Source organism: Nesoenas mayeri, assembly GCF_963082525.1.
Source record: "Nesoenas mayeri genome assembly, chromosome: 4".
In the NCBI taxonomy this organism is placed as follows: Eukaryota; Metazoa; Chordata; class Aves; order Columbiformes; family Columbidae; genus Nesoenas; species Nesoenas mayeri.
In genome coordinates, this window is record NC_137540.1 from 60,876,377 (window position 1) to 60,903,821 (window position 27,445).

The following is a 27,445-nucleotide window of genomic DNA, read 5'->3' on the forward strand; positions in this document are numbered from 1 at the left end:
CAAAAAATGAGAGGGAGACATGAATCTTCCTTGCTGATGCATGTTACTTGATAGCATCTTTTTCTTAAATTGGAGGAGGGGTGAGGCCTGATTTTACTTAAGAAGCTAAATAATATGTGGACTTCAGTTAAACAGCCTGAACCACCATAATTTAGCTGTGATTCTTGATGCATTAAACCACAAAGTGGAGGGTGATGAAGGTTCCTGTGATAAGTCAGTGTTTAGGGTTGCAGAAGTTGTGAAGATCCCGACATGTGATTCTGTTAACTTTGTTAGGTGGGTTAACAAAGGTGTGTCATACAGAGCCTCAAGATCCCTTTTTATTTTTTTTTCTTTCAGTGCATTTGGAGGCTGTAGTGTTTTAAGCTCTAAAAGTCTCACTTCATTATAGTAAAAATACACATGCATGCCCCGTCCTTCAAAGCAGTGTGCAGCAGTCTGACCTTATGCCTAACTGAGGATATGCTGGGGAAGAAGGGGAGAAGCAGAACTTACTTTACCTGGCATGTACCTGGGATTTCCAGATTCCTTAACATGTAGTTAGAGAAAACAATATGATCTCTTCTAATGGGTAGCCTTCCAGCATTAAGATGAAAAATGGAGCAGTAGATATTAATGAGATGAGCGGTATTGTTAAAGCATCTCCCTCTTCCATTTAAATTTTGTCTATGTAAGCAACATGAATCTACCGTTTCTGGTATGCATCCAAAGATATGAATGAAACAGTCTTTATGGCTTGAAAAGATATCAAACCAAAAAGTGAATTTATTTAGTAATATTTCCACTGAAAGCTTTTTATCAATTCATCTGCTTGTGCCTTCCTAAACTGAAAGAAGCTGGAGCAGACTGGGGGGAGAGGAACAAGTATAAGTGAAGGGTTTTCTATATGGCTTATTATGAGGTCATTGGTGTGATGAGAATTTAAATTATAGGATTTTTCTTCACTTTTTTTTAAACTGGTGGCTGCAGCACCACAGCTAGTTAGTTACATGAATTCCCAGTTAATCCTGTTACAAGTACCTTAATGTGCCCCTGCGTCAGTTATAATTTTTATAGTTTGCCTAAATCTTGTGAGGCCCCTCCTTGAGATTTAATATTATTGTGTTCTATCACTGAGTAAAAGAGCAAAGAGAAAATGCCTTTTTTTACTAAAAAATATTAGTTTGTAGTAAAATGGTAAAATATTTAAAATACTGTGACTTTAACAAAAAAGAAAAACAAAAAAGCCTTGTAGCTAAAGCCCTAGAATTTGGTTACTTCTGAAATAAAAGCATGTAAATGCAGGGAGAGGGCAGTACTACTTCTGAAGGAATGAAGAGTCAACAATGAATGAAAATATATCTGCTTTTATGAAATGGACTTTGTTTTGAAAAGAAGATAAAAATACTGGAATTATTATGACCATAAGCAACACTAGGAGAATCAAGAAAGTAGTATGATGTATTCTACCAAACCCATCAAAAACATTTTAATATACCCTACACATATACTGATTTTCCCAGCTGTATAGTAATTACCTCTCCTATCTTCAGACTTGCCAAGTGGTGCATTTGAAAACAGTACTTAAATGTCAGTGTCCATTCATTACACAATATTTATTCTTTTTTATCTGTTCTCCTAACCCATAATCTGAGTCATTCAAACAAATTTGTTGAAAACACACTTGCAGTCTCAGTTGTTATCACCTAGAGGACGTGGACAGGGAAGGAGGAGAGAAGGGGCAGTTTGAGAACATACTAACTGGGATCAACTGTGAGCCTGAAATAACTATTTCTTCTCAGAAACATTATGGAGATACATTCGCTATTGCTTTTCTAGAAGCTGCATAACTAATTCTGCCTGACCTCAATTTAGGCCAACCTTGTATTAAAAATTCTAAGTCTGCACCTTTGTGACTTTTCTAGACTCAGTGCAGCATAGAATCAACTCTTTAGATAGCGTCCACAGCTACAGGTACAGCTTAGCTATTTTCTAGTTTCTGAATGGCACAGGCCTTCATAATATTAGGTTGGTGAAAAAGTAATTGCAGTTTTGAACTGTGAATTTAAAATAATTGTAACTAGGCTCAAACACATCTTATTAATCACAATAGAAACCATTACAATCAACACATTTTTGCCAATGAGAAATAAGTTTGTTTATTCCTGTAGTGTAAAAATCTGTGCTTTGGGATTTGATGAACTCTTGCAAAACATTTTCTGCATCCTGCTGGTTGTGGAAGCATTTTCCCTGCAAAAATTTGTCGAGATGCTTGAAGAAGTGGTAGTCGGTTGGGCAGAAGTCAGGTGAATACAGCAGAGGAGGCAAAACTTCATAACCCAATTGGTTCAACTTTGGAAGCGTTGATTGTGCAATGTGTGGCCGGGCGTTGTGGTGAATTGGGCCCTTTTTGTTTACCAATGCGAACTGCAGGCATTGCAGTTTTTGCTGCATCTTATCAGTTTTCTGAGCATACTTCTGAGATGTAATGGTTTTGCTGGAATTTAGAAAGCTGTAGTGGCTCAGACTGGCAGCGGACCACCAAACAGCGACCATAACCTTTTTTTGGTGCAAGTTTGGCTTTGGGAAGTGGTTTGGAGGTTCTTCTCGGTCCAGCCACTGAGCTGGTTGTTGCATAAAATCCACTTTTCATCACACATCACAATTTGATCAAGAAATAGTTCGTTGTTGTTGCGCAGAATAAGAGAAGACAGCACTTCAAAACAATAGTTTCTTTGATTTTTTTGGGTCAGCTCATGAGGCATCCACTTATTGAGCCTTTTCACCTTTCCAATTTGCTTCAAATGCTGAACTACTGTAGAATGGTCAATGCTGAGTTCTTTGACAACTTGTGTAGTGGTAAGAGGATCAGATTTGATATTTATTCTCACTTGGTCATTGTCACCTTCTGATGGCTGGCCACTAAGCTCCTCATCTTCCAGGCTCTTGTCTCCTTTGCAAAACTTCTTGAGCCACCACTGCACTGTACGTTCATTAGCAGTTCCTGGGCCAAATGTGTTGTTGATGTTGCAAGTTATCTTTGCTGGTTTATTACCCATTTTGAACTTGAATAAGAAAACAGCTCAAATTTGCTTTTTGTCCAACATCATTTCTATAGTCTAAAATAAATATAAAATAAACAACAAGTAATAAGTCAGTAGCAAAAAAAAAAGAAAACACAAAGCAAGAAAAGCCCATAAAATGATGTATAACATAACCGCATTTATTTAAGAATGTGTTCCAGTATCAAACAGCAAATTTGAACAATGCAAAAACTGCAGTTCCTTTTGTGCCAACATAATACGTAGCCACACTACTGCTAAGGGGTATGAAAAATGTCTGTATTTGGTCATGCAGTGAGGAAGACTCCTAGTGTGTTCCTTGAGTACCTCTGCAAGTCTGTGTAAGGTGCACAGCCTGGGAAGCTTCCATGGACTGTATCCATTAATATTCTGTTTTATTCATAATAAAGAATTTTACAGCCCATACTGTTTGTACTTGGCAACATACACTTTCTAATGTAGACAGACTTAAGATGTGACAGATGCTAAGTAGTTTACAGTGATAAAACGTTTCAGAAAGCTTAAATCATTAAGTTCTATGAGCACTCGAAGCATATTTTCTCTGTAAGACAAGAGACAAAATTCTGTAAAATAATTTAGAGCAGATTTTATTAGTAGTATTATTGATGAATTGCAAGAGGTATAGGCAAATAATATTTCTGATTGATATTTGTAGACTCTTCAGAGTATTAAGAATTCCAAAACCACTAACACCATTTTCTTACACACACTGTCTGATGAAATAAAATAAAGGTTTATTGCAATGCCTGGGTTCAGGTGATTACATTTTGTGAAACAGTGCCAGTACATATTCATCAGTAGCTGTACAAGAAGTGAAAATGTATATTCTTGTTTAGGCTAAATTAAAATGCTGTCAATCCTACTGAAAAGTGGGAGCAGAACTTTGTAGAAAACTGTACAAAATGCAAGTAGTCCACATCTTTTCTGGGAAAACTTTAGAGTAAGGGCTGGAAAAATAATCTGTGTGGTTAGGTTGTACAAGTAAACTTTCTTTTAAAAAAAAGGGATCAAGTATCCAAAGGTGAGGAAGCAAATGATCACATTGAGTAAATCTAAGTTGTGGCTCAATAGGCAAGTTCTGGGAGCACTTGTAAGAGAAGCGTCACTGTGGGTGGGTAGGATGGAACCAGGTTTGGTGGCCTAGCAGAAGAGTAGGGTGGTGTGTCCTTTGTTCAGGAAAAAAAGCCCACGGTGTGCTAATTGCCATCTTTAGTGAAAACCGTATGGAGGTCTGTTTGGAAATGGCATTCTTCCTTAACAAACTGCTGGTTCACAGAGCTGAGTTTTCTGTGCTTGTGTTTTTGCAGAGGCAGGAGCAGGCAGTGGGGCAAACAGATGTGGATATGTATAAAAGTAAATACAAACAAATAACACCCTCCACACCTTGGGGTGGGGAGCAGGTGGGTGTCCAGAAAACAAGGAGATTTTGGGTGCTGACTAGAAGAGTAAACAAGCTTGCTGTTATTTGATTTAGAAAGTGCTAACAGATGGTAGTTAGTGTTTGTTCTTTTGGAATAAGAACAGCTGTTTGCGAGAGATACTTGACTCCATTCATATTTTTACCCAGTGACAGTAACTTGCAACAACCCAAGTATTGGCTAGCTGCTGAGCTAAAGTGGCTTGCAGTTTATAACACTGGTGACCATAATAATACACTAGTGTGTTTTGTATTTCCAGATTGTTGTGTTTGGGGAATTTCAGTCTTAACTTCAGACTTATTCATCTCTCTTGCTTTTTTTTTTTTTTTTTGTCCATAACCCTTTGAAGTTAGACAAACTGGGAATTTGTGCAATGTTAATATGATGTAATTTATATTACATTGAATCTAAGAGTCAGTGGATAATACTTGAAGGTAATTTTTAGTGTATACTTTTGCCTTGGATTTTTGCTGTCTGTTTTTTGTAGATTGTGTTTAAAAAGTGTATACATATGTATTTGTGAGAGGACACTGATCTTCAAACTTTATTCTTGTGTGGGACTATTTACTACAAAGAAAAGTGGAAAATTAACATAGAAATGTATATATAGCTCAAATAATATAGCAAGTATAATTATAATGAATTTATTAATAAAGAGAAGTATATTAAAATTATAAAATAATACAAAATTGAAAGGTAAATTTTAACAAAACTTGACCTGTCAAGCTGAACAGCTCCTATGTGTTAGCTTCTTTTGTCTGTGTTAGGATTTTAATCTATTATTTAATATACTATTTAAGATATGGTACATATTTATTCTTCCTTATACTCGTGTACATATAATCTAAACGCGAAAGTAAATGTCAGTTTTGATGAGAGAGCAGTATGTTGTGCTACTTTAGAGGGTATCACAGCTGATGAGCAGATTTTTTTATTCTAAATATTCTTTGGTAGGTAGTTGTTTCCTGAAGATATTGGTATCCTTTATGTTGTATGATGATTAAATAGTCTTGCAAAGTACTACAAAATAGCTACATTTTAATGTAGACCGGTCTTGAGTGTGAGGAATGAGAACCTTCAAATGCTGCTTTGAATTATCCTCTTAGTTGAAAATAAGCTTATTATTTGGAAGCAGAAAAGAGGGGATGCTTGTAAACTGTTTATATATTGAACAGAACTTATGTTGATGATGTAAATTCACACCGTATTTTATCAGTTACCATCCATTTTCTGTTTTGGTTGGGGGAAGGAGGAGGGAGTGTGTTTGGTTGGTTTTTTGTTTTATTTTGTTTTTTAGTAATTTCATTTGCTCTGTCTCTTTGCCCTTGTTGCAGTATGTGATGTTACCAAAAACCTAAACAGAGTAGCTGGTAAATCTGGAAAATTATCTGATTTAGCTCATCTTCAATGTTAAAGAGTTCTCGTACTGATACATAGGACTAGAGAGGACTGTTGCAATATCAGAAGCAAAATAAGGTTTCTCTTTTATATTTGTGGAAATAGTAGCCTCCTGAGATTATATAATTTCAGGTGTTCATAAATGAGAAGTTTCCAATTTTGAAGGTTTCCTCCTCTTTCTTTTCTTCTTCCACCTCCATACATGTTTCTAATTCCCAGTGTAACAGAGAGACTTCTTCACTTGTGTAGAGATATGAGGTTAATCCTCCCACCTTTAAGATTCTGTGTTAGTTATTTTAAGTCTAATGAGGTTGTAGGGGCATGGCTTAATAGGCCGATTGTGTGCAGATGGCAGTTGCCTTGTCTTATTTTTATCTTCTAATTCTGTTGAGTAGTACTGTAGTGGAAGGAGTAAATATTTGTGTGATAAATATAACAATTTTTGGAATTGCTCTCAGAATTTGAGAATACTTGTTGCTGGTATTCTCAAACTTGCTTTCCTTTCAGAAACTTCTGATTTACTGTTTTAAATGTTTCTTTTGTCTCCAGGTTTTGAAAGTATTTTAGAAGGGCTTTATGGACCAAGGCTACGAAGAGACCTCAGTTTATTTGAAGGTAAATAAGCTGGCTTTCAGTGTGATTACCTTAATGTATTATTTTTCCTTTAGTTAAAGGCAGTTTAAAGTACATATTGAATTCTAAAAAGGAAGTCTTCAACTGTTTTTCTAATGTTTATTTCATCATATTCCTGTCAATACTCTTTAAAAGCAAAATTTTAGATAAAATGATACCTGGGTTTTGTTCCTATGCAGGGAAATTTTGGATTAGCTAAGCTTTCCTGAGAATGTTTTCCTTTTCTGGAATACTGCACCTCCTACTTAATTTTGTTTGGACTGCTTTTAGAAAGGGAAGACAAGCTGCTCAGCTTCATATTGACATTAATTGAGAAAAGGAAGGTGATGAATGCTACCTAGGTTTTCTTGTAATGGTCAAGAAAATTTAAGCTTTATGTATATTTATATCATTATATAAAGTATATGTATATCTAAGTGTGTGTGTATATATATTTTTTCCATTATCCTTGTAGAACTTAACTGTATTCCACATGGGTTTGGTTTTGCTGGAACAGCTGTCAATAACATCCGAGTCTTTAGTTAAGTATGAAATGATTTATCTGTGGTCAACAAAAGCAGAGGAGACATATCCAGCACAAAATTGCTTTGAAGCATTGAATGGAGTGTTATGTCAAGTTCATTTTCATGGCTTTAAAAATATGTTCTTTCTGTTATCAAACCTTCAAAATGTTCCATTTCTTTACAATTTATTATCTGATAGTGTAGTTTGTAAAACATGTAACTTCTATAGTGCTAGTACAAGGGGCAGGGTGGCATATACTGTGTTTGCTTAGAATAGGTTTGGAGTAATTGCTTTAACTTGGTTTTGATTTTTTCCTTGTCATATTGTGCAAGTTCTTTGACCTGTATCAAATGCATAACATAATATGGATATACATAAGGTAGAGGGGGAGAACTTGAAATACCATTTTTCTGATGTTTTAAGAATTTTTTTTGCCACCTGTAAAGCTAAGCATGACACTAGTCAAACTTAAAAAACATTTAAGAAATGTGTAAATTTGGGTTAAACCTTATTTTCATGAGTAGCATTCCTATCTGCTGTGATGAACTAGCACTTTACTGCTTTGGAAAGGGAACAGGGCATTGTTGTAATAGTGTACAGTATTTTTTTTTTCTGGTTGTTTTCTGGTTGGTCACTATGTATTGTGCTTTACACTTAAAGCTGTATTATTCTTTTACATCGAAGGGTTTACATTTTGAAAGGAATTTCAGGACACTTTTTTTGGTTTTGTGTAAAAAAGCAGAACGTACTGAGCTAATGAATATAAGTGTTAAAGGAGTTTGATAGTACACAATAAGGTGTTATATTGCTCCTTTAGAGCTCCTGCATGTATATATTTGAGTTATCTTTTGGGAAAAGTTTTAGCTTATTTGTCTCATGCTGTTGAAGATTTCTTGTGACCTGTTGGCTGTTTCCATTGCTTGCAGATGACGTTTGATATTTGGTGCCTCGATGACTCTGTGCTGCAAATTAAATTCATTTTTATCTAAAATGTAAAGTTTTAAAACTATTTTTTTTTTCCATTTGCAAGAATATCAGTCAGTAACATGCCTGAATTTTTCAACAGTTAAAACCTGTTTGCATGGTTGACACATCTGTAAAACTGATTTTCCTTCTGGAGCAACTGTAGAAGAGATGGAGTGTTAGGTTGGGATGCCCACCTTGCCTTACTATTTTTGGCTCATTTTTATATATACAGTATGTGTAGCTTCCATAGTCCCATTTGAAATGGCCATGTTTTATACAAACCCAGTAGAGATGGACCTTATGCAGGGGTGTCAAAACTCATTTTCACTGGGGGCCACATCAGCATCGTGGTTGTCTTGAAAGGGCCACATGAATTTTAGGACAGTATAAATGTAACTACTCCTAGGAGGCACCTAGTGAAAATTAGTTTGACACCCCTGCCTTATAATATACGATGCAAGGCTGCTTCTAATCTGAGGTTTGAATTGCATGGTAAAGATTAACACAGCATCTTGAGTAAAATTTGTTATCAATCTTTCCACTGTCAAAATTTAAGTGCCTTTACAGATAATGAAACTAAGATATAGAGTAAATAATGTAATGTGCCTTACTTAATAAAATATATGGTCTGTAGAATCAGAACCTAAGGTTTTTGGCTCTTGGCGACATGCCTAAGTCACTGCCTCTGGTAAGGGATCCATTTTTCTCACTATAACCACTGAACCAGAACTGTCAACATGTAGAATTGTGCCTCATCAGCAAGAGCGTATGTTTCTTTGAACAACCCTTGAGAAATTATATGGTTTTCTTATCCAGAAATGCATGCAAGTTGGCTGAAATACGTGCTGCGTAGCTACAACAGCATTTTTTTCTCTTTCGTTGTTGGGTTTGTGTAATTGTATAAAATGTAACTCAAGTGTGTTGATAAATTTCCTCCTTACTTCTGTCTTGAAATAGTATTTGATGTATAGGTTACATTATTGTATTGTATTCTTTCAAAGTTACTTGAGAGAATAAGAAATTGTAACAACAAATTTAAATGGTAAAATGTACACTTCAGTTTTACTACCTTTTATTTTTCAAAAAAATATCTTGTAAACTTCAGAAATGATCTTGCTGAGAAACCAAACTAATTAAGCTGAAAAAGACACTCATAACACCAGATAATTACCTGAAGATGGCAAGATTTTTTTCATTATCTTGAAATTCTTATATGATACATATATGTAGGACTTTTTTTTTCTGGCTGCTTTGACAGTGCAGCTTCTGGTTGTAACAGTGTCAAGTTCTGTATCTTGGCATCTGACCCAAGTCCTGCTCTGGATGAGCTCCAGGTTTCTGTCATTGAGTCCTTAGGGCTTTCTAACCCTTTGCTTATAACCATTTTCAGCTAAGTAGCTTCATATGTAAATTGTTATTCTTTACATTCTACTTACAGATGTTTAACTAAACTGTTAGAAGCTTTTCCTCTAATCATCTGGTGTGTATGGGGGTTGGGTTTTTTTGTGTGATTATCTGCTGGGGTTCTGGTCTCTTATGGGCAAAGGAAAAACAGTGTCTTGTGGGAGAAAAGCAGCTTTCTACCAGGAAAAAAATCCTACCTCCTTGTACAGGATGAAAAGTTTATTTGACGGTGTGTTTTATTTTTCCTTAGGTTATTCTGGTATACTTATTCATATATTAAGTAATGGGGTGAAAAATTGTATTAGAAGCACGCAAATCTCTGATATCATTCAAGTTTTTATAAAATTAAAAAGGTGAAGGAATGTGATAAACACTTCAGATATTCTAATGTACTTATTAGGAAGCAGTAGTGCAATATAAAAAGGAAGGCGATGATATCCTGATTGAGACAAGTAGCTGGAAAATTTACTGGGACATTATTGTAATAATGCATAAAATACTGGGAAGTAAGTGTTTAACTTTTTAAGCTATCTCATATTTAGATTTACTAGACAATTATTTCATAATGTGAGGTAAACATGGAATCTGTTCAGTACTACAGATGTCTGTATTAATTTACTTAATTCACCATGATTCCTTGGAAAAAATTATCTGGGAGAAGAGATTTAAAGAACTGAAGAAATTAAGAAAGGTTGTAGTTTTTTGTCAAAGTTTGCCATTTTATTCTTAAAAATTGAAATGGGTTTAACAGTGTTGTGCTAAATTACTTTGGTTTGAAGTAATAATGTGTACTATGCTTAGTGTTAGAATGCTCTTTGCACAATCTTAACACTGGCCAGCCTGTGAGAAAAAATTGTTATAGGTTGTCAGCAGACCTTTCACCAGCTGACCCCAAGCAGGATAAAATGCGGAGGAGAGATGATCATGATCCTAAACTGAATGCAACTAAAGGAAAGTTTCCTCTGCTTAAAAGTGCCATCTGTACCTCTGGTCTTTCTCTTTTGTCTGTCTGTAGTTAAAAACTAATACTGGTCTCAGTGTGTTTCCTGTGGTGGTGACCTGAGACTGGATGTATGGCATTTAATATAGCTGGCACATATCTGCTATGTGATGGCAGTTTTGCTTAGCTCACTGGCATGATTAATGCATTATGTTATGCATGGTTTATACTTCTTTGAATACATTTAGTGTTGTGCAGTGCTGATGTTATTTGAGGTCTGTTTTTTTGGCAACACACAAGCATTGCTCTCTAGTTATACTTTTAAGAGTGGAACGTCAGGATTCCAAGGCAGAAGAATATCTCTGAAAGTACAAAACCTGTCTTGGAGTAATGCAGAGAATCCCAGCATTCAGAAGTAGATTTATTATGATTACAAGGAAAACTATGAAAACACGATCTTGTTATTAAAGAATAGTGTGGGAGTTTCTCATCTGCGGACATATTAAAGGAATAGTTCTAAAAGGCTGGGACAGCTTGATTAATTCAGTGGAAATAACTCATTATCTTTTGTTACTGTCCAGTCAAGAAGGATTCAGTGTCTGGTTTTGATCATTAGCTGTCTAACCTGTTAGAACTGCTGGTTTACATCCCTGGAAGCATGTAACACATTGTTATTACAGAATTAGGTTCTGAATTAGTATTTTAGAGCTGAATAAATTAGGTTTAAATAATAATACAGAGTTACTGGGGTTATTTTTGCACTCAAGAACCTCATTTTTTCAGATTCATTTTGTTTCTGATGGTGCCTCTGTGATAATATATTTAAGAACAAATAAAAGCTCAGCCATGGTGTGGGGGTGCGTGGGCAGTTGGAAATAACCATGCAGACAGCAAGGTCAGGGAAGGAAGAGGGGAAAGGAGGTGCTCCAGGCACTGGAGCAGAAATTTCCTTGCAGCCCGTGGAGAGGACCATGGTAAAGCAGGTAGAACCTGCAGCCTGTGGAGGACCATTTTGAAACAGATACCCACACTGCAGCCCGTGGAGGACCCCACACTGGAGCAGGTGGAGATGCCATTGAAGGAAGCTCCATGTAAAGCCCATGCTGGAGCATGGCCCTGGCAGGAATTGTGAGCCCATGGAGCAGCCTTTTCCTGAAGGACTGTGCCCTGTGGAAAAGACACACACTGGAACAGTTTGTGAAGAAGAGCAGCTGTGGGAAGGACCCACACTGGAGCAGTTCAGGAAGGCCTGCAGCCTGTGAGAAGGACCCCATGCTGGAGCAGGAGGAAAGTGTGCCAGAGAGGAACTGTTGTGAACTGAGGACAGACCCTGTGCCACATCCTCCTTCTGCTGTCTGGGGTGGGGGATGAGGTGTAAGAGTCAGGAATGAGGGAGTGAAATTGAAGTCTGGGAAGCAGGGGTCGTAAGGTGGTTTTAGTTTTGTCTTTCTCATTATGCAAACCTATTTTTATTGGTAATAAATGAAATTAATTTTTCCCAATATGAGTCTGGCTTGCCCTTGACAGTACTTGGTAAGTGATCTCCCTGTCTTATCTTGGCCCACAAGTTCTTCCATCTTAGTTTTTTTCCCTGCCCTGTTGGGGGCAGTGAGAGAATGGCTGGGTGGGTGTTGACGGCCAGCCAAGATCAACCTACTACTGTGTGTTATTGGAAGCAGATAACCACAAGAACCTCCCTAACAGAACTGTGATTGTAATTTAATGGGACAGAGACAAGGGGGAAGCATATTTGGTAATTAATAAGAGGGGCCAGGAGGGTTGTTTATGTTGTGAGTGCATGAACTGGAAATGAATGGGATGGAGAGGACCTTGGTGTTGTAGTTAAACAGGTTCATATTCAACTGCCAAAATGCTGCAGCTGTGGTAGAGACTCATGCACATCTAGGATGCTGTAAGAAAAGCACTATTTGCAGTTTAAGTCAGTCTGGTGTAAATGTAAAAGAAAGGCATCATCTTGATCTTGGTCACCTTTGTTCAGGAGACAGGCCTGTGTTCAAGTGAGAATGGTGCATAAAAGGTGGGGTTGAATCTCATGAGAGAACACCACGTGGTATAGATTAGCCTAGCAAAAGGTGCTAAATGCCCATGAACAATAACTGTTAACAAAAGCAAACTGATATAACTTGCTGTAAATTTAAACAAGAAATTAGAAGGTTAATTTTAACTATTAGCACAGTTGGTTTAGGAAAAGCTTTAGAGCAATTGGCAGTTCAGGAATAGTGTGTGGTGGAAAACTCTTGACTTTTCAACTGAAGCTTAATAAATTACTTAACGAAAATAGATGGCTTGTCTCCATTCAGAACAAGAAGACTGGACTTGATATAGGTGATCTGTTTATGTCCTATATTCCCTCAAGGTCAAAGTACATCTTCTGATAAAACATATAGTTATTTTGGAGTTTTATAAATCAAGTGCTACAAGTGAGTATAGGGTTTTGGTTTCCCTTTAGTGATGGTATCAATTCAATTAAAATATTTTAGTGTACAACACGTGTAGCTCAAATGGCAAGGAGTCCATATCCTAATTCCTTGCTTAGCTTACTACGTGTTTGTAACTTCTGTTAAAAGGAACGATGACTGGAATTCAGAGCTTTATTTACAGTATTCAGATACCTCCAGTAACTGTGATAGGTAATCAATTGAAATGTATGAGTTTACCTTTCCTTTTAAGAAAAGTGCTCTATGCTGTTTGGAAGTTGGGCTATGTGAGCCAGACAAGACTTCAGAAGTATCTAAGAATTGCATACTACTGACTACATTGTACTAATAAAAGCATATTAAATTATGATGGAATTTATTTAAGAGGATGGTAGGATGTGTATTTTGTTCTCAAAATCCATTTTACTTGTTTAAAACATCTAGCTTTTTTTTTTTCTTCTTTTAAGACTGTGAGCCAGAAGAGCTAACTGACTGGTCTATGGATGAGAAATGCTCCTTTTGTAATTTACACAAAGAAACAGTCAGTGTAAGTATGAACATGATATCAAGCATGACTCCCTAACACCCAGTTCTTCGTATGAAAGTAAAAATCAGATAATTGAATTTTGCAAATACTGCATTTTGACTCCAGATAGTCTGGCTGTGAGAAGGCGTAAGATGCTTTGGCTTTATAGTAAATATCTTTTTAGTGGTTCTTTTTCATTTAGTAGGTCAATAATTGAATTGCGTATTGTACTACCAGTAGACTAACTTATGAAAGAGGTTATAATCTTCATGTCTTCTAGGATCGTGCATCGGTTATTGGTTCTTCACAGTCAACGCCTACAGAGGAACTGTCATCTCAGGGCCAGTCCAACACTGATAAGATTGAATGCCAAGCAGAAAACTATCTAAATGCACTCTTTCGAAAGAAAGGTAATAAAGGCATATATTTTATATTAAGAGATATGACACAAATCTGGAAGAACTGAATGATTTAGGGTTGATTTTGATTCTTAAGGAGTTTTTGTTTACCTATTGAATACTGTTTCTCTTCTTTATTTCTTTGGTTTTCCTTAATCTTTGTTTGCTTGAATCACCGAATAAAATACTACTTGACTTTGCTGTTAGTCCTCTTGCATTATGTGTTATTTTCTTGAACCCCTGTATATTACATTTTACTGTTTTTGTTTGGTTAGGGTTTTTTTTTCTGTGTTTGGTTTTTTTTACCATGAGCTGCTACTTTTTTTTCCATGCCAACCTCAGGTGCCATTCTCTGGAATTTTAACCACTTAAACATTTTCTATTCCTAAACTTCCAGCAGAAAGACCATTTTAGCTGAAAAAATGTGTTTTACAGGTTACAAAATGAGATTTGGGATCTTCTCCCATGAAAGCTGCTACTTCAAAAACATTAAACTCAGAAGTTGAGACTTCTTGCCAAAATGTATTCATTTAGTAACTTATTAATTCTTTGGATATGCTTGTTCCTTGTCACTCAGCAAGTTATAGCAGTACATGAGTGACTGACAAAGCTTGATTCCTCTAAGTTACTTAGCTGGTCCCTGTCAACAGCAGCAAAAATACTCATTTTCTTTCTTAATTTCCCGTGGGAGGAATGTGACTGCAGATCTACTCAGTAACTTCAACTTTCACAGGTTTTTCTTGAATTTGGTAGGTGTACTTGAAGGTCAAAATAGCTCTATATGACTAGGGTGACGGCCTTGTGTTCTAACAAAGAATTAAAGAGTCAGACATGTTCTCTTTATTCACATAGGTGGACAAGGTAAAAAAAAACAAAAAAAAAAAAGAAATTTTCTCTCCTTTACCTTGTTGTAGCAGGAAGGGATTACTATGCCCTTGAACCTGGGGTGGGTGGAATCTTTTTCTGTATGGAGCATCTGTCTGTTCAGCCTACATTGTGCTTAGGGCTTTAAAGAACTTTGGAGTGCAATAGCATATTGAGTCTGTGTTCATTCCTTGGATTTCCTTAAAACCAACTGTTTTCTATTTGAAATAAGATGTCCAGTGAAGTTGCCATCTCATTACTTCTGAAATTCTTATTGTACTTTCATCATTGGCCCAGTTGCATAGCATCTCCCTAGTCTGTTATTTTAATTCCCTTGAATTTCTGCTTTCTCAGATCTTGTCTTGGTGCACAGTGTTTTTAAATATTTACCTGCTTTATGTTTCTGCTGGAGAATGCTATATGTTGATCCTCCTTGAGAGGAACTTTTATCATGGGAGAAGTGAAACTTGGCATGACCTTGCCTCACCAGAGTGACACTTCTTAAGTTTGTCTCAAAGAGCATTTGACTTTTAGCATCTTCCTTAGGGTTTTTTGATCTACCAGATCAGTAAAGCTAGGTTAAAAAGGTTTTGTCTATTGAAAAACAAAACCAAAGTATTTTCCAGTTGCGTTTGTGAATAACCACAGGCACCAGTACAGGCTGGGGGTTGACCTGCTGGAAAGCAGCATTGCAGAGAGGGACCTGGGAGTTCTGCTTGACAACAGGTTGACCATGAGCCAGCAATGTGCCAAGAAGACCAATGGTATCCTGGGGTGCATTAGGAAAAGTGTGACCAGCAGGTCGAGGACGGTTATTCTCCCTGCCTACTCTGCCCTGTGTGGCCGCATCTGGAGTGTTGCGTCCAGTTCTGGGCTTCCTAGTTTAAGAAGGACAAGGAAATCCTGGAGGGAGTCCAGTAGATGGCTGATCAGTATCTGGAGCATGTTTCTTAGAAGGAAAGACTGAGAGAGCTGGGTCTGTTCAGCCTGAAGAAGAGAAGGCTGAGACGGGATCTTATCCATGATTACAAATATCTGACGGGGTGGATGTCAAGAGGATGGGACCAGCCCCTTTTCAGTGGCACCCAACAACAGGTTAAGGGGCAACAGGCACAGACTGAAGCACAGGAGGTTCCATCTGAATATAAGGAGAAACTTCTTTACTCTGAGGGTGCCAGAGCACTGGAACAGGCTGCCCAGAGAGGTTGTGGTCTCCCTATCTGGAGACATTCAAGACCCACCGGGACACATTCCTGTGTGATCTGCTCTAGGTGAACCTGCTTTAGGAGGTAGGTTGGACTAGATGATTTCCAGAGGCCCCTTCCAACCCCAGCATTCTGTGATTCTGCGATATGACTGTATATAGAGTAATTAAAATTACTATGCAAGTAGAGGAAGGGAAAACAATGAATGTTGACAAGAACGAAAACTAGAGTGAACTTGGCCCTTATTCCATCTGTTGATCAATTGACTAAACTAATCATGATACTGGGCTCAGAATAAGTTGCCGTATTCTGGTTTTAACTTGCTGGTGATCTGACAGTGAAGTGGACAAGTTTGCAGGTAGAGCTGAGAGTGTTGGTGGCTGTTGAGGTGGGATAGTTCTAGAAGACATGTGACCTTTTTGTGAAAAGGGGAGAGCTGGAATGAATACAGGAAACACGTTGATTTTAAAAAAAGCAGCTGTTCTCAGTTCTGCTACTCACACAACAGGATTATAAGGTATAAGAGGGGTTGTGATTCCTTGCTGATTTCCATTGCCTTTTGGTATTGTATCAGAAGAGAAATTAAGTCACTATATTGACTTGTTAGTGAAAAAATACTGGTTTTCAATAAATAGACTATTATTGTGGAGCACTGTTTAGGGAGCTTTTAACTCTGTCCATCGTCCTGCCAAATACATGTCAGTCTCAACTAGCAGTCCTTAAATCAGTCATTCCTTTGTGCATTGCGCTCATATGATCACACATAGTGTTAATGTACAGAATAGTAAAGAATATGGATTTGAATAGTTACAAGGTTGTGCATTACATAAACTGTGAAAGTCTTAATCCTAAATCTGAGCTGTGAATTAAAATAAATCATTGCAATTAGTCGTAATTACACACTTCTTTACTACTGACTTCTGTTGCATTCTGACTATAATCTTGACAATCACATGCAGAAAATATGAGATTTTATCATACAAATGTGTTGTTTAGCCTTCTGTTACCCTAATAATATCAGGTATACAGTGATCTGAGAGAAACTAGAGAAACTTTTACTCCAAATCCTTAGAGACTGTTCTGCTGGGTTTGAAGCAGGATGTAAGTACATGATCTATGAAATAAACACAGCTGCCTTCTGTTGTAAATCAACTATATGCAAAACAGAAGTTTCAACAGATGTAAGTGTATAGATTTAAAACTTTGTAAGTAGCTATAATAATGACTCTTAATAAAATGACTTGGAATAGAAACATTTTGGATCATACATAGTATATCTGGTGCCATCTGCTGATAATAATTAATAAATATTTGCTAGTGATACTGACCTCAGAGACCTAATACTTTTCTTACCCCAAAATATATTAAATTGCATTTAAAAATATTACATGACGAATTTCCCATATGTAATGAAACTTTACCACTGTGAACTTAACGTTACAGGTCTCTACATGTTTTCATTGCATACTTGTACAATAATACAGACTTACAGCCATTGAATGTAAGTAATTAGACTTCATATAATACACTTCAAGTGTGTGTACCCTATTCTGATCACTCCAGATATTGATAAAACATTATGTGAAAGTATATTTTCTTTCAAAAATCTGCAGCGTGTAAAAAGAAAATCACATATGAAACTGTATCACTTTTTCTTCTTTCCTTTGAATATCTAACATGTCTCTCATTTTTCTTCTATATCATTTAGAGAGCTGTGGGAAATTATTTCTAACTTCAAAATACTCTAAATTACTACTTCTTCATAATACAAGTTATGTGTCCGCAACTTCATTTGCCATTAAGAAGCAAAGCAGCATTAATAACAATGGATCAAGAGCAGCTTTCCAGTACTGAGAAGATGGGGTCAGACTCTTTACAGTGGTGCATAGCAGGACAATGCAAGATGACAGACACATTGAAATGAGATATTCTCTTTTATGTGAGGAAAAATGAGGACAGGCGAGCAGTGTAACAGGCTACCCAGAGAGGTGGTGTGGTCTCTATCCATGAAAGCATTCAGCACTTAACTGGATAAAACCCAGAGCAACCTGATTAGATCTCATAGTTGACCCTCCTTTGAGCAGACACTTTTACTAGAGACGGTCCAAGGTCCTTCCAGTATGAATTATAATTTAATGACTTACACAAAACAGTCAGTACTGAAGATGTGATAGTGACACTATTTGCATTTGTGGCTGTTAGGGTTAGACTAACTGTGGTCTAGCCCTGTAGACTGAATATGCATTAGCAACAACAGCACTGCAGGTAAACCCCTGGAGCACATCTTCCAGATTATATTATCTGAGATACCTTCTCTTTTTTTCTCCTGTAGTATTACTTTTTAGAGCAAGTTAATGTAAAATGTGTAAGCTGCCAGTAGCTGTAGCAGTTGAATATATGACGAATTTTGCTGCATTTATTCTTCTACAGGGAGTATTTGGAAATTACTGGGAAAAAAAATAATACTAAAGAAAATATTACAAGAGCAAAAAAAAAATCCTTTGTTATTCCACCTAGGTCAAAAGATTACTTTGGTCCTAATAGAATAGTGGACTTTTCCTGCAAGTGTCTCAAAACAATTCATGCTTGGTATTACCAGTGTGAAGAGTCTAAAATTGAATAAAAAGGTGATAGAAACTCGGCAGTTTGGAAGTTTTGTTTTGCAGTTTTACAACAATTGATGCTGCGGATAGTGATTAATAAGCAGAAATGTATTTCAGGCTATTGTGTCTTCCACCTAATGATAGGTGTTCCCTGTGCTCTGTGATCTCTTGCTTTTTAAGGTACAGATCATACTAGGATGTAAAATAACTCTTAAATAACTCTTTCCCATTTGCACTGTTTACAACCTGTTCTCCAAAAATCATCTTGCTAGGAGATTTTTCTTGGGTGCATGCAACAGATGAAGTTCTCTATATAAGCAGAATTGTTCCAGACTGTTCAGTGTTAAATATGTTTTGTTTTGTATATTTCATTTTGTATGAGTTTCTTAATTACTGGCTGTCAGATTTTTGTTTGCTTACAATTGGGCTTGTGTGTTTGTGTTTGTTTGGTTTTTGGGCTTTGTCTTTTGTTGTTGTTGTTGTTGTTTTTAAGCTAAGCTATTGATATTGTCTAGAGCTACAATTCTTCTGTTACGCAGACACATACTTTTGTTGCTAAATAATTCAGTTTTTCAATTCCACGTCTTAAATTTCCTTGTTCTTTTGCTGTTTTTGCATATACATTAGCATTTTTAAACCTGTTGCCTTACTGCTTCAATATATTTTGTTGAATTTTTTTTCTTTCCTTCTAAGTCTGTCTCTAGGGTGAAAAATATTCCAGTTTTACATTTATTGGATTCATTATTTGGGAATCAGGAAATACCAGTAAACAAAGAATACCTGTGCCTGGGTGTTACATGATAGGGAGAGATCTTTTTCTTTGTGGGTATCTTCCATCATTCAGAATTCCACCTCGTATTTCTCCTCCAGAAACTCCTGTCAATTTTTGAAATTCTGGTAGAGATCTGGTTTGAAAGATTGTCAGAAAATACAGCTTCAACCATAAGCAGACTTGTTTTGTTATGCCTTGCATAACATCTCTTGAAGCCAAGGTGTCTAGCATGTACTTAGTCTTGGAAACTGTTTGAGCTTCACCTTACTCACAAAGCATTAGTGAAGGGCCAAGCAAAAGGTATTGTCAAGAAGCATCTGAACAGTCAGCTGCCCTCTCGTATGCTTTAGGCAGCAGGTCACACACATGCATGTTTGTAATTCCTCGCGACACTGGTGAAAATGAATTCTCAAAATCGAATGTTTTGAATAAACCTGAAACAACAAAAAAGGCATCTTCTAACTATTCATCCTAAACTTGAGCAGCATTCTTTGATCTGTCTCCATAGTCATTCTTTTGCTAATAGACGAATGGAGCTTCATTGGCATAAAAAGCTTGAGCAAATATGCTGTGTGATCCTTCAAACTACCTATAAGGAAATTTACACTTTGCATGCAAACATCTATCCAGTCCAGTCCTTTCAGTTTCTCCACTTCCATGAAAACAAAACTCAATTTCTCATCTGTCTGACCTGTTTCAGACTAATTTAAGTATCCCAGCAACTGCCACCATGTCCTTTGGTGTTTCTTTTAGGCAATCAAGGCAGACCTAAAAGCTAATTCTTCTATATCCCACTCACACTTTTAAATCTTTAAATCTCTGTACCCTCTTGATGAAATGTGTTCCCCTTGTTCCCTATGAATTCAAGGATGGGCAGTGGTTAAAAAGCGTTGAAAGGGATATTTTTGTTTTCTGTCTGTGTAGGGTTGAAGGAAAGGAGAAGGGGTGGGATAGCACAATGAGTAGTACAACTGCTGCTTTAAGGAACCACAGAGATCTTTGAGTATGGGCAACTGTGCTTGTCTTGGGAGAGGAAGTACTGCAGTCATCAACGCAGTATTGCATTGAGTAACACGCTTACTTTAAGTGATTTTCTTAATTACATTGTCATTTGTGCTTAGTTACGTATCTTTATTTTGTTGGTATTTCTGGTACTTCTATTTATATTAAGATTATTTTTTCAGTGATTCAGAACTGTAGCTTGTTAATAAGAGGTTTAATTTTTTTCTAGCTGACATATAAAATGCAAATAAAGCCATAAGCATCTCACGTTTGATTCATGTAATGTGTTTTTTAAAATGAAATGCTTCTGTTATTGCGACTGTTACATATACAAGCAAAAATTAGGGTATTTACAATTTAGAACAGGAAATAAAGCTTTTTCTCCCAAATGTTTTCATTGGCAGCACTTTGACAATGTCCTGGCAATCTCTGTAGAATCCTGTAAGATTTTACAATTAATATTTACAACTTTATTTTAAAATTCAATTGCTTGTATTGCTACAATTTGTATGGGACATTTCAAGTAGTGTCATATTAGTTTTGACATTACGATCCTGAATCTACAATGGAGATTATAATCTAATATGTAGGTGAAACAAATCTTTTTTTTAAGATCAGCTCCTCAAAAGTCCAATTGTTCTGTTATGACAAGATTAATCTATAGAACTGCACTGTAAAATTAATTATTTTTTATAGTTGTTCTTTGAAAGTAACTTCTTTGTGTTAATTCATAGCTTTAACGTTCACTGTTTTTATTCAAAATTCTTTTGTTTTCAAAACAAAATGAGTAGTCTGCAACTGAAAATTCTACGTGTTTACTGACAAGAAATACAAATTCTGACTCCCATACTTGCACTCTTTATCAACCACATCGTTTGACTAGCATGCCATGACTGAAGAATAAGGTAAAAACTACTGGTGCACACTAAGCATGTTCTTTGAAGTGACCTCCAGTTAGGAATGCTTGTTAGAAAAACTGACATCTGAATTAATGTGTTCATTACACATCTACTTATTATACATATTTATTGTGCTTATAGGAAGTACTTATTTAAAGAAAAATAATTAAGTTGTTGGGTTATTTTTTTAATACATCTTGCTTGTGTTGTTGTTGTTTTTTTTATTCCTAGATCTTCCTCAGAACTGTGATCCTAACATTCCCCTAGTTGCTCAGGAATTAATGAAAAAAATGATCCGTCAGTTTGCGATTGAGTACATTTCAAAAAGTAGCAAAATTCAAGAGAACAGAAATGGTTCATCGTTTGAACCAAGTCTGATATGTAAAAGCATCCAAATGAACCAAACAGAAAACTCCCTTCAGGAAGAACAGGATAGCCCTCTAGACCTCACTGTGAATCGAACTCAAGAACAGAATACTCAGCAAGGTAACCTTCTACATCTGCTTATCTGTTTTGTTGTAATTTATTACATCTTATTCCCTTAAAAAGTGTGTCTATGTCAAATATGTATGCTTGTCTTTCCAAAGTAGTAATGGGTATACAGGAAAAAAAAATTATGTAATTAAAATAAGGTTGAAGGATAATTGGCATTGCATCAATTTAACACTAAGAAAACTCATACATTTTCCTTTAAACACCAGAAAAATGGTGTAAGAGTGGTAAAAGCAAAACATATTGTTTCTAAAAGCGTTTTTCATATTGTGTACCAGCAGATAAGTATTCTCATTTCTGAGTGCCTGCATTAAGTAAGTGACATCAGAATTTCTCAGGTTTAGAACACTCAGTTTAGGCGAGCTCACCTGTGGCTGTCACAGGTAACAGTGGTTCAAGATTTTGTTGAAGACATGGCTGTTGAGAAGCTGCCTGAGAAAAGAGAGAACAATACTGGAATTTCAGGGGACAAAGGTCCTTCCGTCTGTGTCAGCCTTGGACACCACGATTCTTTAAATATAGCCTGGAAAGAGAAGATTAATTTGTGAGGAAATGTCCATACTTCATCTCTTAATCATTATAGATGAGTGCAACTTTCTTAATTGAGAGTACAGCTAGAGAAAGAAAAATACAGTCTGTCTCGCTGTCATTTACGAAAAGGAAATAGTTTATTTGCTGGAATATTGCTATCCAAAACTGATAACAACATAATCACAAGAGTGTTTTGGACTTTGAACTTGATTTGGATTAGCAGCACCTTTATGGAAGGGTTGTGACTGTCATGTGCAACTTGAAAGTAGCGGCGAAAGCAGCTTTTGTCTTTTACGGATACAAGGGTCTACGTTAATCTAATAATATTGCAGACCAAAGGGAAAACTTTACCTGTGTGTCACATAACATACTAAAAAAGGTAGAACTGCACAATTAAGAGGTTTTGGTTGGTTGGTTGGTTTGGTTTGGGGTTTTTGTTTGTTTTTGGTTGGTTGGTTTGGTTTTTTGTGTGGGGTTTTTTTTGTTGTTGTTTTTAATGTACGTGAGTCAGAATGAAAGCATATTTTGTATGTGTGTACTTAACAATGCAGTCTTTAATTAGATGGCACATCCTCTGAGGGGAAGAGGGAAGGGAATTCTGACATGGATTTACCTTGCTAAGCATACCTATTCTACATTAAATTTTAAGCATACCTTCTCTTTGACAGCAGAAACATTAAGAAATTGTGGAACTCCTGCTTTTCTGTCTGGTTAGCAGAAACCAGTTCATGCCTAGGTTTAACAAATACCTTGTGCAGATCAAGATATTTCCTGAGAAAATATCTGTTGTGCTTTGACATACCTCTGCTATGGAAAAATTACAGTTTTTAGAGATTTATAATTGGCCAAGTTAAAGCACATTTCTTTTGAGAGTGTAATAAAAGGTACTTTCCTCATACCAGCACTACAGCCTGTCACTTACTTCAACAGCTGGTTATAAAGAATAACTGGTTTAAAATGTCCAGGAGGGAACAAAGTTCCCCAAGACAGGTTCTGGTCCTCACTGAGCCCAAATAAATCTTTGAGGAATGAAAAAGAAGGCAGAGGATGAATGGGGCAGGGACAGGAAGAAAGTTCTGCTGCCACCCTCAGCTCTTTGAAAATCTATTGATCTTGTGTCCAGAAAAAAACTTGAAGTATAGAGAGATTGAGGTACTTCAGTCTTCTTTTTTTTTAATATCGTTTGAATGGTTCTTATAATTAGGGTAAACAGCAAGTTTAGAAATATATGTCTTCAGCGAAATATCTGGGGCTAAAGTAGTGGCTCAGCACATGTAGTTTACTATGTAAAACGCCTATACTGTGTAAGATATTGTAGTTTCTCAGAACTTATGCTGCCATGTTTGCTGAGTGCTTTGCAGATGTTAAAGGTACTAGTCGTGCTGTGAAGTTTTAAGAGCTACTGAAATGAGAGGAAGTATTGAAACAAGACTGTAGTTGGAGAAAGGTTTTGAGCCATCTTAGCTTCTCTTCCAGGGTAGTTGTACCGCGCTTCCCATTTCCCACAAACGTACCAATTTTGAGCTATTTTAGCTCTCCACTGGAGTGGCAGCAACACATGCAAATAAGATCAAGACAGAAAACTCAGTCTGCTCTTCTTATTTACTTTGTGTTCTAGGTGCAGTGATGCATTAAAATTCCTTTCAATTAGCTGTTGTCAAGAACTATGTATTTATTATTCTACCTACCGCTCCTAAAAAAAGCTTGGATATATTGAAGAGTTACATGCTTACAGTATGGAATTGTGAAATTTTTTAATGGGATTATTTTTAAAAATACATATTATTATGTGTCTGACATAGTATACTACTTCTGACTGGAGACTTGTCAAAGCTATACAATGGTTTCCTTCTTAGTAGTGTCTTTTAATTGTCGTGCAACTCTTTATTATTTGCTATTTGCAATTCCTGTTGCATATTCCAAATGAAGTGGCAGTATCAGAGCACGAGTTTGAATTTGTATATTGCTCTAGATCCTCAAAATTGAAGCTTTTTTAACTTAAGTACTGTTAAGCAGATGATGACCTAAATATAAATACTTCAGGCTTGTTTTCTGTTTAGGCAGGTGCTTTGTATTTACAGTAGTTGTTTTAAAGTGAGTTATCCAAATAGTACACCAGATAGTCTTGTTCCTTTACTATGGCAGTGGTTCTTGAACTTGAGAGGAAAGTGTAAACTTCATTTTGTAAATCAGTAGAAGCAATTTTTTTTTGCACAGAGCAGGTTCAAGCTGAGTGCTAGCTCAATACTGAAAAAAGATTCTGCCACTGAAGGTGGCTGGATGATCTTAAGAAAGCTGCTTACTTTCTTATTTTCTTCTAGTATCTGCAGGCCATCTCTGAAGTACTGCCAAAATATTCAGGTCTGATAGTTCCAGACCTAATAGCTCACTGTACTGGGTTTCCATGGCAAGGTTTCAGTAGCTGGGGAGGGCTGCAGGGGAGGCATCTATGAGAAGAGGTCAGGGGCTGCCCTGTGCTGGGCACAGCCAGCTCTGCAACGGACCCACCACAGGCCAAGCTGGAGCACATCAGTGAGGTTTGTGGTGCCTCTGTGAAAAACATACTTAAGAAATAGCAAAAATGCTGGGCAGATGGAGGAGTGAGAAACAGCAAGGACAAACAACAAGGGCAGAGAAGGAGAGGAGGCGGCACTTCAGGCACCAGAGCAGGTTGTGGAAGAGACCACTCTGGAGCAGACATTCACCCTGCCACCCGTGGACCTTGCAGATATTCACCCTGCAGCCACATTGAACCAGTTGGGTATTTCTTGAAGGAACTGCAGCCTGTGGAGGACCAACAATGGAGCAGGGGAAAAGTACAAGGAGGGAGGAGCTGTAGGGAGGAATTATACTGACTAACCCCAGTTCCCAATCCTGCCTGTGCCACCTGGGGATGAGGATGAGGAGAGAGGTGGAGGAGATGGGGGTGAAGTTGAGCATGGGAAAACTTGGGGTGGGAATGTGCCTTTAATTTTTGTCTTTTTGTCATTATCCAAATCTATTTTAATTGACAATAAATTAATTTTCCCCAACTATGCATTGCCTGTGATGGTAACTACTAATTGGTCTCCCTGTATTTATCTTGATGACTGTTTGCATCTTTTACTCCCTGCCCTGTGTTGAGGAAGGGAATGAGAGACAGGCTATGTTGAGGGTTCAGATACTGGCCAAGGTCAGTCCATTGCACCCCTGGTACTGAATAATTCGGTACTGAGTATTCAAGCACTGGCATCCAGATATGTCCAGCTGGCCTGTGACTGATGGCAGAGTCCCAAATTATGCTCTGCTTTCTTCTACAGGTGGCAGTGTGGTAACTTAGCAGGGTGCTTTCATTCCTGTGCCCCTTGCTAGTAACTAATTAGGCAGTTGCTTTGTTTGCATTGGCAGCAGCACAGAAAATAGCCAGCAGAAGGCATCATCAGGAAAGGTAATGAAGATAGACACTGTCCTTTTGTTACTATTGAAAACCTTATTGAGGTTTACCATGGTGTAATGGATAAGGAAGAGTTATTATTTACTAAATCTCACAATATTAGAACTAAGCAGGGCTCACTGAAATGAGTTGGAATGGAAAAGCAGATAAGGGGCAGCTTTTGCACAGCAGTTTGTGATAGGAAGTTGAGACAGTGTCACTGTAGTCAAAGTGCCTTGAACACACTCCTAGCTATCAGAACCAAGGCCAGAAACTGAAGCTAGAGTAGGCAGGGATGAACCTCTGAGATCCCTCATTCAGTGACAGCAGCTGCTGGAAGAGCAGTAGAAGAATGAGCCTCAGGTAGTGGCCAGGCTGATGTGCTCTCCAACACTAGAAGTGAGTTTTTCCTGCACTTGGAGACCGAGGACTGGGTAGAGTAAGTTGTCTGACCTAGTAGGGCAGTTCATGATAGCTAGTGAGAGGTTTCCTGAAACCCAGAAAAAAATGACAGGTTTGCTAGAATTAGTACAGAAATACAAACTGTAGGAACTCAAGGGTGACCCATACAGTTTGTGTTACTTACTTCCCCTTACCTCCCAGTTTCTCTAACATCACTAATTTGGAGGATTTCCAAGTGATCGTGGTCCTGATTGTTTTGAAAATCTTAGAATTGCTGCACCTGATGAGCCGGTGCTGAGAAGCAAAGGCCAGAGGTCAAACCATTTATTTGAACATCAAAATAATTTAATTTGCACAGAAATAACTTCATTAGAAGACTGTAAGCAGCAGACCTGAAAAACTTCTAGTATTTTTTTTTCTGTATTATGCAGTGTGTTATGCAGTATTGTTCATGAAGACAGTCATCTTCGTAGTCATGGCTTCAGCTAAAGCATGAAAGTAATCCCATGTCTGTTATTAAAACCAACTTACAGTGGTTTTCTGTTCCTGATGTCATTCAGTTTGTGTCCAGAATTCTTGCTTAAATACCTGCTTGGGTATCATTTCATTATTTCTTAAAGCTTTACAGCAAATGGCTCTCACTTTCCTACCAATTGCTTCTTTGTTGTAATAATAATAATTGATATTACTACAAAGCAGGAAGATCTACCAAAGCTGGAAGTACTCTGTATTTTTAATTAATCTCTTTGATTTATCAGCCCTTTCTGCATCAATTTGGAGGGTTTTGTGTTGTTTGGTTTTTAATTTGAATGAAGTCACTGATTAAAAGCCTCGTCTAGGGTGACTTTACCTGGTATTTTGTATGTATGTAAAATTTCTTGCCTGGTTCTCTTTCACTGTTCTTACTGAGGATCATCTTCCCATGAAGCACTGTCTTCAGGGAAGTGTCATGTACTTCATTAATATATTTGCTGTGTTGGAGGAACCAACTTTCTTGAACCTGAAATGATTCTTTAGTTCTGCTTACCTTCTAGAGGCCCAATACCAATCTTAATTATTTGTTTCAGGACCCTGCATTTTCCATACTGTGTTCTTTTTAGTCATTTTTTCAGCCTACTGATGGCCTTGTGTTGCCAAAGCCGATCAGGAAAGACTGAAAACGAAAAATATTTTGGTTAGATATAGTTATGGAATCTTGCAAGAGTATTTGGGTTTGTTAGTTTCTTTTTTCTTAAAAATCTAGCTTAACTTTTTTGTAGATTGGATATAGAGAGATGATGAGCTCTTCATAAACTGATGAGTTGTGAGCTTTGAAGTAGTTTTTTTCTCCAGTGACTTTGTCCAGTGGTCTCTTCTAAACTTGTGAAAGGGAACACACAAATACTTAAGAGAGGGAGATGTGCTTTGTATGATTGACAGAGCACAACAGATGAAATGTCTGCTGCACAGGCCTCAGGAACATTGTGAGCTTACATATTTGGGACACTTCACAGCTGGGCAGGCCAGATCATCTCTGTAAAATATTCCTGTAGTGGTTTTAATTGGCTTTTCCTTCTGGAATAACACTGCATGAGAA

General features: G+C 37.1%; 1 protein-coding gene across 3 annotated transcripts in view; it reads left to right on the plus strand.

Annotated features, from left to right (window-relative positions):
• Nucleotides 1-27,445, plus strand: part of LCORL (ligand dependent nuclear receptor corepressor like) — an 81,696-nt gene that overhangs the window by 25,531 nt on the left and 28,720 nt on the right. For all 3 annotated transcript variants that reach the window (XM_080343678.1, XM_080343677.1, XM_080343679.1), the window contains exons 2-5: nucleotides 6,428-6,493; nucleotides 13,231-13,310; nucleotides 13,570-13,699; nucleotides 21,264-21,518. In XM_080343678.1, the coding sequence (XP_080199804.1) occupies nucleotides 6,428-6,493; nucleotides 13,231-13,310; nucleotides 13,570-13,699; nucleotides 21,264-21,518 (531 nt within the window). The remainder of the gene's footprint in view (nucleotides 1-6,427; nucleotides 6,494-13,230; nucleotides 13,311-13,569; nucleotides 13,700-21,263; nucleotides 21,519-27,445) is intronic.